The following is a 12,938-nucleotide window of genomic DNA, read 5'->3' as shown; positions in this document are numbered from 1 at the left end:
GAGTCACAGATGTAGAAAACAAATTTATGGTTACCAGGGGTAAGGATAAATTGGGAGATTGGGATTGACATATACACACACTACGTATAGCACAGGGAATCTTCTCGATACTCTGCAATGGCCTATATGGGAAAAGAACCTAAAAAAAAAAAGTGGATATATGCATATGTATAAGTGATTCACTTTGCTGTACACCTGAAACTAACAGAACATTGTAAATCAACTATACTCCAAAATATATTAAAAGAAAATAATTTAGGTCAAGTTAAAGGGAAAGGTCAATCTGAGGATTGAGTACTCTGTGCTCTATACAGATGGTCCCTAACTTATGACTTCTTTGACTTTATGATGGTGTGAAAGTGACACACATTACTTCAGATTTTGATCTTTTCCTGGGCTAGCGATATGGTGAGATACTCTCTCCTGACGCCGGGCAGGGTAGTGGGCCGAAGCTCCCAGTCAGCCACTGGATCACAAGGGTAAACAACCAGTACTCGTCCAACCATTCCGTACCCAACCGTTCTGTTTTTCCCTTTCAGTAGAGAATTCAGTAAATTCCATGAGACAGTCAAAACTTCATGTTGTGTTAGACTTTTTGTTAATATAATAGGCTTTGGGGCTTCCCTGGTGGCGCAGTGGTTGAGAGTCCACCTGCCGATGCAGGGGACGCGGGTTCGTGCCCCAGACCGGGAGGATCCCACATGCCGCGGAGCGGCTGGGCCCGTGAGCCATGGCCGCTGAGCCTGCGCGTCCGGAGCGTGTGCTCCGCAACGGGAGAGGCCACAACAGTGAGAGGCCCGCATACCGCAAAAAAAAAAGGCTTTGTGTTATATAATTGTGCCCAACTGCAGGCTAATACAAGTGTTCTGAGCGTGTTTAAGGGAGGCTGGGCTAAGCTATGACGTTCGGTAACTTGGGTGTATTAAATGCATTTTCCACTTAAGATATTTTAAACTTATGACGGGTTTATTAGGATGTAATCCCAACTTAAGTCGACAAAGATTTGTAACCTTAAATCAAAGCTATTTAAATCTTTTTGAGTTATTTTCAAAGCAAAGCATCCTTCGACAAATTGCCTTATCATTCCACTGTCATTTCAACTGTCTTATAAACCTAGGTTTTCATTTCTTACTTCTTCAAACAGATAACCCAAGTAGAGTGTTATCAGAATAATATATCAAGAGAGCATTTTAATAACTTTTGGCATTTACATTTCCACAGGAATTCAAATCAGGCGAACTAGTATAGTGGAGATTCTATTTTAACGAACAGAAAATAATTAACTTTGTACTAATATAAATTAGCTAAACAAGCATTTATTTATTCTCTTTAGTGGTTTAACAACAAATATCTCCATCCCTTGCCAATTTCATGTTTTAACTTCTTTATTTAAAAAATCCTTTAAAATCAGACTTTCCCCTTCCTTTCCCGTATATCTTCTAGAAGGCTGCGAGGCCAAAGGTGTGTGAACTAGAATAGAGGTGTTCCTTCCTCGAGATGCATGACTAACATATGTTGGAAAACGGTAATAAATATTCCAGTCAGGAGTAGCTATGAAGTGAATGCACCTTCTAGCGCTGTGTGGGCCCAAACGCGTAAGACCACGTGGGGCTGCCATGACTTGTTTTCTTCCATACCTGGAGGCGATCCTTCCTTTACCAGTGTTCACACAAAGCACTCAGGGGAAACCCAGCTCACTATATTTCAGCACTGAGACTGACCTTCAACTCTGTCTGTAACCAAAAGATGTCAGGCACTAGTCAAAGTTACTGGGGTCCAGGTTGGAGTCATGATCTCAAGGTCATGTTGACAGGAAGTCATGAAGAAAACAGCCTAGAGACTGTGCTGCCATGGGAATTCACACCCCCTCCGAAGGAGACAGAGAGTCACTACTCAGATCTTGATTACTGCAACATCATCAGGAAATTTTATGTAAAATCTTCCATATTTAACTGAAGAAAATAATTGTAAACACTATGTAGCATCCATAATCATGTCCATGAGCCACAATAGGACCACCTGCAGGCAACCTATCCTCTCAGCCAATATATGGTTCCCTGGTCGGCCATGCGTCTGCTAGGTTTGTGTTTGCTTTGGTGTTTTGGAAACATAAGAACCTCATCATATCTAATCACAGCAAAGGCAGTGAGAGAGCCAAAACTACCCAGCATAACAGGCACATGATCCGGAAGAAAAAAGAAACAAAGATAATGAAAAATGGAAAGTGTTAGAAAATTATTCTAGTGTGTGGAGTAAGTTGGCATCAAAGCTACAGCAACTGCACAGAAATTAGCCTTGCCTAGACATGCACTGGTAGGTCATTCACATCCTATCACTCTGGAAAATGAATATGTGAGTTTATGAGCACCAAGTCAGACCACAGCCTTTTACAAGTGGAAAAGTTTCTCTACTCATGTCGTTCTAGCCATTATCACATGGGACTGTGACAGCGAGGTCCTCCTAGTGGGCAGGAGCTGACTATATTCATCTTATATATTTAATGTAGCAACTGGTACCATATCTGGCATTGAATCACTGCTGAAACAATCATAAATACCTCTTCAATACCAAAATGTAACATGCCAGGTTTGAATTTGGAAATACAGGTCAAGATTTCTCTATTTGGGGGAGAAATACCAAACTCCCAAATTTAGCATTCTTATTAGAAAGATTCAAAACACAGAGATCTCAAAATACAGGTTCTAACGAGACTGCCATATTAAAATAACAATACCGTCTTCTTTCCACTACATGACATAGTGTGAACTCTGATGTATAAATGCATATGTGGACTCATAAAGAAAACAAAGAAAGCAGCTCAACACAGCTGCTACCTAAAAAAAAAGAAAAAAAAAGAAAAAAAAGAAAAACTATTCTATTTTATATTATCTGCCCTCTATTTTGTGTCTACAGGACAGCAAGTCAAAATTTAGAGGACTAACCAGATGAAATACACATTAAATTTCTTTGTATTTGAACTACACTCGTGTCCTGGAAATACTTTAAAAATCCAAAACCTAGATTTCACACTGAGGTCTTTTGCTGGTTTGTACACCAATGTGCCCCCCCCTGCCCAATACTTTAACTGGGCTTACATTTAACAAGAGTTTCTAGAGCCGGAAAAACAGAAAGCTTTTGGGTAGAGCACGCTGTGAAACAGACCTGCCAGTACTCATAAAAACATTCTTAAAATTTATTTTCTATAAAAAGGATGACCTATAAAGGAGAACCTGGTTGGACTGGACATGGGTGGGCATGACAGGGAGGGAGGCAGGGGTAGGTCTGATGGCAGGGCTGCAGGAGTAGAGGTCCAGCAACATGAAAAACAGTGTGCTAAGAGGACAATAACAGAAAATAAGAGGTAACTATGTAAGTGGAAACTGTCTAAGAATGGAAGTTCAAGTGACCTCAGTATTGCCTAAGGCAAAACAATCACGGTTTAGATGCAGAAGGCGTCCAGACAGAACCCAAGTGAACTGGCAACAGCACAGTGCCCAGAATAGACTTCTGTTCGTGCAGAGAAGACACATATACCACAGGGTCTCCATCCCATAGAAACAGGGATGGCTGGACACAGATACATATTTTATTTGGCATTTACCAAATGTCTACTGTGTGCCAAAACCCACACTAGGGACTTCATTTAATGAAAATGTACTAACTTGGAAATGGTCCCAATAAAAATTTTAGTTACCATGGGGATTTCTGGCGGGGGTGGGGTGGGGTGAGAACGAGGTCTCTTTAGATAAATGACCAATGCAATTTATTAACCTACTTGCAAGTAATGTCAAATTTAAAGTTGCTCCAAAGAAAAACCACTTTTTTTTTTACATCAGTCTCTTAATATGCTGTAGGAACCTGTTCAAGACGCTTCAGCAGTGAAGCAACTTAGATGATAAATGTGTTCTTCAATCTGTGCACCAGTCAAGTAGCAATAAAATCAGAATAATTCATGCAAAAATTTTCATTACGTTTCTAAACATACTTATTTACATTTTAAATCACACATTAGACAATATGAAATATCTTTCATTTAGACAGGTGTGAACTAGAAAACAGATGCATTCATTAAACATAGAACAATTCGGTGAATTAAAAAAAAAATACTCGAGAGAACTCTTTGGTTGAAGTATCAATGCTTAAGCCCACCGTTAACTTACTTGAAAAAATATGGCCATGGCTCCGATTATTCTGTTTTCAGAAATGGCAGTTTGAAAGCTGTCAAAGTCATCTGGATTGTAAAAGAAAATCTGCATCTGTAGAAGAACAATTAAGAAACGTATTAGGAAAATACATTAGGAAAACCTGTGCAGAAGTAGAGAGAGTAGTACGATGGACCCAGATTCCCCAACATGCTAAGATTTTGCCAAAGGTACTCATCTATCCATACTTCTTTCTTTGCTAAAGTATTTGAAAGCAAACCCCAGACATCATATCGTTTTACCCCTACATACTTCAGTAGGTATCACTAAAACACACATCTTTCCACATAACTACAATGCCTTCAGGCCACACAAAACAAGTAACACCAACACCTTCTTATTACCTAATACTCATGTCATGGTGAAATGTCCCTATTAAGAAACAAAATTTTAATGCAGTTAAATACCATGAAGTAGGAAACTAAGACTGTGAGATTCAGTCCCTATGTTAAAATTATAAACGCTTAAATGGACACATGTTTATAGATAATGCCCATTCCAATGACGAGAATCTGAGGGGGGCTCTCAGTAGCTTTGAGAAACAGTCCAAATGGACTATTTTAGTCAATCAAAATAGAATATAGTGGTAATGATAATAATAATGCTTAATAGGGCTTCCCTGGTGGCGCAGTGGTTGAGAGTCCGCCTGCCGATGCAGGGGACGTGGGTTCGTGCCCCGGTCCGGGAGGATCCCACATGCCGCGGAGCGGCTGGGCCCGTGAGCCACGGTCGCTGAGCCTGCGCGTCTGGAGCCTGTGCTCTGCAACGGGAGAGGCCACAACAGTGAGAGGCCCGCGTACCACAAAAAAATAAATAAATAATGCTTAATATTTTTCAGTTTGCAAAAAGCCATCCCATTCATGATTTCACTAAATCTATCTAACAATCCCTGTGAAGACTGGGCAGAAATTACTACATTCAGTTACAGATGAGGAAATCGTACTTCAGAAAGTTGATGCCGACTTGGTTAAAAAGAAACATCAGTTGATGAGTGTAAAGTCCAGGTGCTCTCATCCCAACCTTAAATACCTTCTCTTACATGTGGCAAGGGTTTCTCACTCAAAAAGCAGAACACGGATAAATCAACTTAAAATAATTATACAATTTTAATGTCTGCACATTCCTCAATACCTGAACAATTCAGAGAACAAAAACAACCTACAGAGTATTCTTGAGAGACTACATATGTGATAAAAATAAAAGATCTGAGACCCTATTCCAGCTTCTTCGTTTACTTGCATGTGAGCCCTCAGGCAAGCCAGCGAATATCTAAGCATCATTCCTTCCGTATAGAATCAAGCGCTTGATCATCCTACCCTTGGTAGGATGGGTGTGGGGATCAAACATGTAGGTGCAGGGTACAGTGTGTAGCACTATGCCTGGACCTTAACTGTGCTCCACAAATCGTCATCCTTATCACATTAACTTTTGGCAGGTATCTTTAGATGTCTAATATGAATGTGATTGCACTGAATCTTCTAGAATGGCCCCTACTCTTTCCAGAAAATCAAATCTCCTCTATCATTAGCTCTCTTCCATGACCTCTATTTTCCCACTTTTCCAAATGACATGATGCTATTTTCTGAACAACCACACCCCAGATGGAGTATGGAGACTTGATACTAAATGATAAATTCCCAATGGGAAAAGGGAAGTCAGAGAGACAAGCTGAAGTACACGTCAAAGGTGAACAGAGTCCTGCTGACTGAAGTAACCAAGACGTTAAGAACAAGGTGACATATCTTCTCTGAAGGGTATATTTAGGGAGCCCAAATCAGGACACTTTTAAGGAAAAGTTAGATAACCAAGTGGATGGGAGAAGGATGGGTAGATTCTTTTGGAGAATATTCTTTCTTACGGTGAATTATTTTCCTTAGACTCTGCATTCCCACTGACGCTGGCAACCTCTTATACATGTGTTGCCTTTACATCTGGACGGCTACAGACATCATGAATTTACTCTGAGGAAAAATCCATTCAATGAGGTGCAGATTAAAATAGTTTAATACTGGGTGAATTGCTTTGGGGACAATGCCACTAACCCAAGAAAGAAACTCTGCATAAGTATATTCAGAAAATTACACTTAACTTTCCTTTGAAAACCCAGGCCCTCAAATGAACTAAGTTCACAGAAGGTTTTCTTATTCTTCAGCCCATGAGCAGGGGTAGCATTGTTTAACGCATCACCTGAATAGTGTGTGATACAAAATACTTTAAGATCTCTTCAAGAGCATTTTCATTTACAACCGGGTGAGGAAATTCATTTTTAGAAAATGTCTTTGAGTCACGGCTCCACCCGTCAGGATAATAAAATGTCTCATAAAGAGAACAGCAGCCATAGGTCTGAAGTATCAGCTTTCCTTGCTATTTCTCTCAAGTTGTAGTCTATTGAACTATGTTAACTTTTAAAGGTATCTTAAATACAAAAGTAAATAAGTAGGTGGAGTTTTGCCGAGAGGGCACTGGACTTGAAATCATTTTGTTGTTATTGTTGATGAGACAACTTTAGGCACAGGCTAGAAACCTATTTTACAAAAACATCTTTGGAAGGGATCGGGGTGGCTGCTGAATACTGCGAGGAAGCCCATCAACCTTCTGTATCTGCTCTCAAGTGCCACGTTCAGAGCCTTCCTTCAGCCTCCCGCAAAGTGCGTGCCCTCTAATAATGTGAATTGAAGTCAAGCTTACTGTATAGCAATCCTCTTCCTGTAGAAACGTGGTGAATTGAAACTGAAGAAAAAACCTGGGAAATCGGGCAATAAAGAGATCTATTAACTGTCCCTTAGATTCTTTACACACATCACCAATGTATATTTTACCCATCTGCATTCTTCCTCTCTCCCTCCAAGCAATTATCTTCCCTGATTCACTTAATCGTTAGGTGGGAGAAAACACGCCCCTTTACCAATACATACTTAAGCGTATCGTTTCTAAGAATAAGGATATTCTGTTACATAGCCACAGTAACATTATTAAAATGAGCAAGTTTCACTTTGACACAAAGTTTATTATAGACCATTATTTGGTTCTTGGTCCAGGAATCCAATCTAGGACCTAACTTTGCATTCAGTTGCCATGTCTCTTCGTACTGACCCCTCCGACCCCCAACTTTCACCTGGGACGGTTACTCAGCCTTTCTTTTTCTTTATTTGGTAGTCTGAAGTGTGCAGCCCGGTTATTATGTAGAATTGGGGTCGGTCTCATGGTTTCTCATGATTAGACTCAGGTCGTGCCTTTTGGGCAGGGGACCACAGTTGTAGTACTGTGGCTTCACAGAGCACCAATCTGCCCAGCAGGAGACCCTTCAAACAGATTCCTTTGTCATTTTGTCATGCTCCCATCATTTTTCATCCTTTAGCACCTCCTTATTAGCTGGCACAGATGTTCTAACCTCACCTTGCATTTCCCCTGTTCCAGCCCTGGAATTGGCCATTTCTTGACTGAGCCCTGGTTTCTTTTAGTGAGGAATGGTATTTAAAGACCAAAGAGTGTGAACTCAATATTTTCCAAATATGTTTGATATTGGAACACTTTGGTTCTTCAAGAAAACCGTACAGCTTGAGGCTCTGTATGTCTATTCCAACCAGGACAGAAAACCGGGTCAACTTGGTGTAAATGAATGTCCCTCCAACACAAAGAGTGCCATGAGATATGTAAGTCTCCCCAACAACAGAAACAAACTGTATGAAGGTCAACCAAAAAAGCCACTGGTAGACTGTGGGTAGACCAGGGTGCAACGGAAGGACCAGTCCTATAAAGTATTTTAAACTCATGAGCAAGAAAAACAGGCCTGGTGGATCATTTAATTTGACCTCGTGTAATGGTTGGAATGGAAAAATCTGCAGGAATTCCTCTAGCCAGATCAAGGTGATAGATAACATCGAGTATAATGTGACATAACCTGACATTTGGAAAACGGTATTCTACCCCGTCACTGACCAGGAAGCATGTGCTAAATCATACATAGGGAAAATGGCCGAATGAATGACAACACTATCAAGTAACGGGAGGAAGATGTGATAGGTTCTGTGAGAACAGGGTTGACAGCAGTCAATGCTCTCGTGTTATAGGGTCCTAGCATGATGTATACAGAGTCACAACAAAATGCCCACTCGGCTGCCCTTTTCTCCCGCTGTGTTCTATTTCCCCCCTTACATTTAAAACTGTCCTAGCTGCAGTTTGATTTAAAACTATATATATGCCAGGTTTCCAATTTGTATCACTATCTGTGTTAAGCTGAATAAATAAAAATCAACAAATCTGAAAACGATGGCCATCTGTACTTTTCTTCATGTTGTTATTTTTCAAATATTTATAAAGTGCCTACTGTATATCAGGCACTGTACTCTCATTCATTGATACTCACTGAAGTAGGTACCACCATGATCCTCATTTTACAGCCAAAGAAAAGAAGGATTTCTAAAATTACAACACTCTTCAGGACGGAGGGTGGGGTTGGGATAAAAACGAATTGTTCCGATCCTAGTCAAAGCCTTAATCACTGTGCTTCCTTCCAGTAGGCAAAAAAATTTGCTTAATGCCTATTATGTATAAGGCACTATGACAAATGAAGACAGTTTGCACTTGGGAAGACAAAAATATCAATAATAAGACAAGGTTCACACTTTTTTTTGAATGCCAAAGTTGAGTTGTAGATACATGTACCACAAAAATGCCTAAAGTAGTAAATGGCTCATGGTCACGTAAGGCATACACTAAATGAATACAGAATAATACAGGCAATGGGCAAGAGGGGATATTTTCTTGAAGGTGGACTTCCTATTCTCTAATGTGGTAGTTGTTTGTGTAAGTCAGCTCTCACATCCCTGTCGTGATGGCGGCAAGAAGAAATGATCCCAATGCAAGAGTGGAAAATCCAGCAGTACTTTCTTTGGTGATTTAGAAAGCTCTACATTTTAATTTCCTCTCAAAAAACTTACATAATATTTCTGCAACGTGTAACCCCCCTCACGTACATGGCCCGAGAAAAAAATTCATGATGAATTAAGGAAATGGCACGCAGACAGCCCAGAGGAAAGGCCATCTACCGATAGATTCATCAGACATTTCCAGGATACTGTCGTTCATCTTTAACAGAATGGAAGAACACATAGGAAAAGCTACAGGAAAAGAACAGGTGAGACATAAACACAGTGAAATAAAGATGGTGACTAGAAAGGCAAGAGCAGAATTAATAAGAGGCAGTAGATAACAGAACTGAAGAGGCAAAATGTATTTTCCTGATCATTCTTAGGGCTACCATGTAGTCAGCCAGTTGAGAACATGGCAGTGGGCAAAAAACAGTTGCCTAAGAATAAAAACATGTAGCAAAGACAAAGTAAAAATCCCAACACAGTTCATGATCTGCTGGTTCCACTTGTTGGATGATTTGCAAATGATGGTGTCAGAATTAAGGTTTTGGATAATAGGTTCTTACTCTAACTTAATTTTTAGATTATGCTGTACCTTCACTACTATATAGCCAGATCACACACACTCAACACAACACGTTCTAATTCTTTCATTCTGCCATTGCCATCAGACAGGAAGACTGATGAGGGCAGGAAGGCTACCTGCCTAGTTAAAGGTTGTGTATTGAACAGTGCTGTTCTTGTAAATACTATTAATTCATATTTTGGAATGAATAAAATGAGTGGGAGCTCTGGGTAGCTAGCTGCACGATAGTCAGATGATAAAGCCACAATCAGTATAATGAGGTTCCTGCTATCTCTAAGAATAAATAACATGAGTAGCAGGGAGAGATCAGGATACTAAGAGAATGAACGGACTTAAACTGCTGGAGAAAATGTTCAGGAAGGCCCAAATATAAGCCCAAATCACTATGAAATGCCTAAGTGGACCCAGGTATGGGTCTGCTAAACCCAGATTATATTACTTTCTCTTTCATCTGCAAGGAATTTCAAACTGTTTTCCACCCAAGCAACTCCAGTCTGAAATTTTTACACTCCCAACACAAGAAAATCTATCCACTTAAATTATGGAGAAAAATGATAAATACACACTATATATATTATATAACAAACACTCTGAATTCAGAACTATGATATGGGTGTTTTGTTTTATATCAATGAACAGTCTTCACTCCCAGTTACTTTTTTAAAGGGTCATGATTATATTGTTACCCCCTGTGACGGTTAATTTTATGTGTCGACTTGGCCCTAGCTATGGTGCCTGGTTGTTCGGTCAAATATTATTCCAGATGTTTCTGTAAAGGTATTTTTAAAAAAATCTATGACTACTATTTAAATCACTAGACTCTGAGTAAAGCCAATTACCCTCCATAACGTGGCGGCCACGTGCAGTCAGTTGAAAGCCAGAGGGTGCCCTAAGAGGAAGGAATTCTGTCTCCAGATTGCAACACAGAAATTCGGCCTGAGCTTCCAGCCTTGAGACTTAAGCCTGCAACATCATCTCTTGCTGGAATTTCCAGCCTGCTCTGTACACTGCATACTTGCCCATCTCCACAACTGAGGAAGCCACTTCCTTAAAATCTCAATCTCCCTCCCTCTCTGTCTGTCTCTCTCTCGTATATAACCCCTATCGGTCCTATTTCTCTGGTGAACTCTGACTAATACACCCCTAAATGTCACTACTGATTTTAAGCAAAACACACCCAGACATATTTATACGTGCCTGTGCATCACATTATAAAACGGTTCTGCAACCCTGTTCCTTTTTGAGTTTCTTTGAGCTCTGAGCTCTGTCCTCTTCATTCATCCCTTTCTAACAAGCCTCTCCCCTGCAGAATGGGGCTACGTTCTATTATATCCTACTACAACCCAGTTCACACTCTCGCGACTTACAGAAAAATATCCATGAACTTGACAGACAACACAACTGGGTGATATTAAATGAAGACCAAAGGACATGGGCTACAGCATCAGACCTGATTTGTATACGGAAGACACCTGAGATCTCTAAGGCTCAGTGTCCCCTTCTGTCACATAGAGGTAATACCGACCTCATGGGATCACTGTAATAACGAATCACTACTCACATGTTTGGGAAAAGTAAGAAGACATTCAACAGCTCCCACTGTTTATTAGTATGTATCTTTATTACTTTCTTTATGACCAGAAGGGATATGCAAATAAAAGTGAAAATAAATCGTTTGGGCCGGTCAACAATCTCAATGAGTCATGCCACAAGCTGCAGCAAAGAAACCTGTGTGTGGGCTTCACACAGCCTTCATTGAAAGAATATTTTTAGAAGAACCGTGGCCCAGAGAACAGCAGGTATTCAACATCTTTACGTGCAAGGTAGCATTTAAATAAACATTCTGAAACGTTTGCTTTATACAGTATCATTAATCACAGAGTGCACTAATCCTTAATTATTTCCCTTGCTCTGTAATATGGAATTATCTTCAACTATATACAGCAGGAATCCAAATTTTGGGAGCAGGAGAACCCAAATTGCACAGCAGGCCTATGACTCCTATACCATCAGGTGTCAGGGTGTTTTGGGGATCCCTTTTAAAAGTCTCTGCGTGTAACCTGTTTATGCCATTATAAGTCTATTTATTAGTTGATTTTTGGAATTTCTGGCTCAGTGATTCATCTGACTAGTCAAACATTTAACTTTTGCACTCGTCTCTTGGTAGGGAAAAGTTCAGGCTCTTGCTTCCAACAGTAAGGGATTTACTATGCATGATTTGTGGAGTTATGTCTTACAGTTCAGCCTCAGTTTGGACATAAGTGAGGTAGGTTCAGCATCTGGCTACGTGTTGGTTAGATTCCCTCATCACGGACGCAGGAAGGAGGGTCGTAACTTCCAGCTCTCCCATTCAATAGCTGTGTGAGCCGCCGGTTGAAGTTAGTCAGCCTCTCCACGTCCTAGCAGCCCCATGAGGAAACTGAGGGTCAGAAGTTTGTCACTGGGCTACACTGAGGATTAAATAAAATAACTCAAGTAAAGCACCTCCCACGGCATCTGGTTTACGATAGGCCCCCTATTGTTTCACGTGTCTTTAAAAATTAGTTAATGGGGGAAAAAGAGAAAAGGGAAAAACACAAATAAGTTAGTGAAAGGGCTGTTTTCAATAAACCCAAATTGGAAACTACCCAGATGCTAATCAACAATGGGCTCTCCAATAATTGGAAACTACCCAGATGCTAATCAGTGACAATTGTAGTGCCAATGTAGAATGCACTACAATGGCAGGTAATGATATGGACGGATCTCACAAACCATGCTGAGACAAAACACCCAGAAATTTTCTTAAAAAAAAAAAAAAAAAGATATACTGTGTGATTCTGCTGGAATGATGTACAAAATCAGGAAAAACTCTTCCACTCAGAGGCCAACACAGTGGTTACCCCTGGCGAGTGGTAACTGGAAGAGGGATCTTGGGGAAGGAGGGGGCGAGAAAGTGCTCTTTCTTGATCTGGGGTCTGGTTCCGAGTGAGAAAATTCGTTCAGCTGTACGCTGATTACTTGTGAATTTTACTCTTTGTGTATATTTCGATAATAAAGAAATAAAATGAGTGAAAAAGCTGTGCTTTTGAAACTGGGATGAACAAAATATAGTCTTCTCCTATAATAATGGAGCACGTCTGACGTTGCTTCCCTGCTCTGTACCCATTGCATTCAACAGAGGCTGTTCTAAGCAGGAGGATAAGGCTAGGGAGATCTTACCTGTGTCATAGAGCAAGTTAGGGTGGCTGGCTCAGAGTGTGCAGAATCACACCAGCCGAGGACTAAATAACAATTACA

The 12,938-nt window shown here is 40.4% G+C and overlaps 1 protein-coding gene across 2 annotated transcripts in view; it reads right to left on the bottom strand.

Moving 5' to 3' along the window:
* PTPRG (protein tyrosine phosphatase receptor type G) overlaps window positions 1-12,938 on the bottom strand; it is a 732,636-nt gene that overhangs the window by 223,192 nt on the left and 496,506 nt on the right. For both annotated transcript variants that reach the window (XM_082663439.1, XM_082663438.1), the window contains exon 5: window positions 4,161-4,256. In XM_082663439.1, the coding sequence (XP_082519565.1) occupies window positions 4,161-4,256 (96 nt within the window). The remainder of the gene's footprint in view (window positions 1-4,160; window positions 4,257-12,938) is intronic.

This window comes from Grampus griseus (assembly GCF_964374135.1).
Source record: "Grampus griseus genome assembly, chromosome: 10".
NCBI lineage: Eukaryota > Metazoa > Chordata > Mammalia > Artiodactyla > Delphinidae > Grampus > Grampus griseus.
Note: the sequence above shows the minus strand (reverse complement) of the source record. Positions and strands in the feature narration are given on the sequence as shown.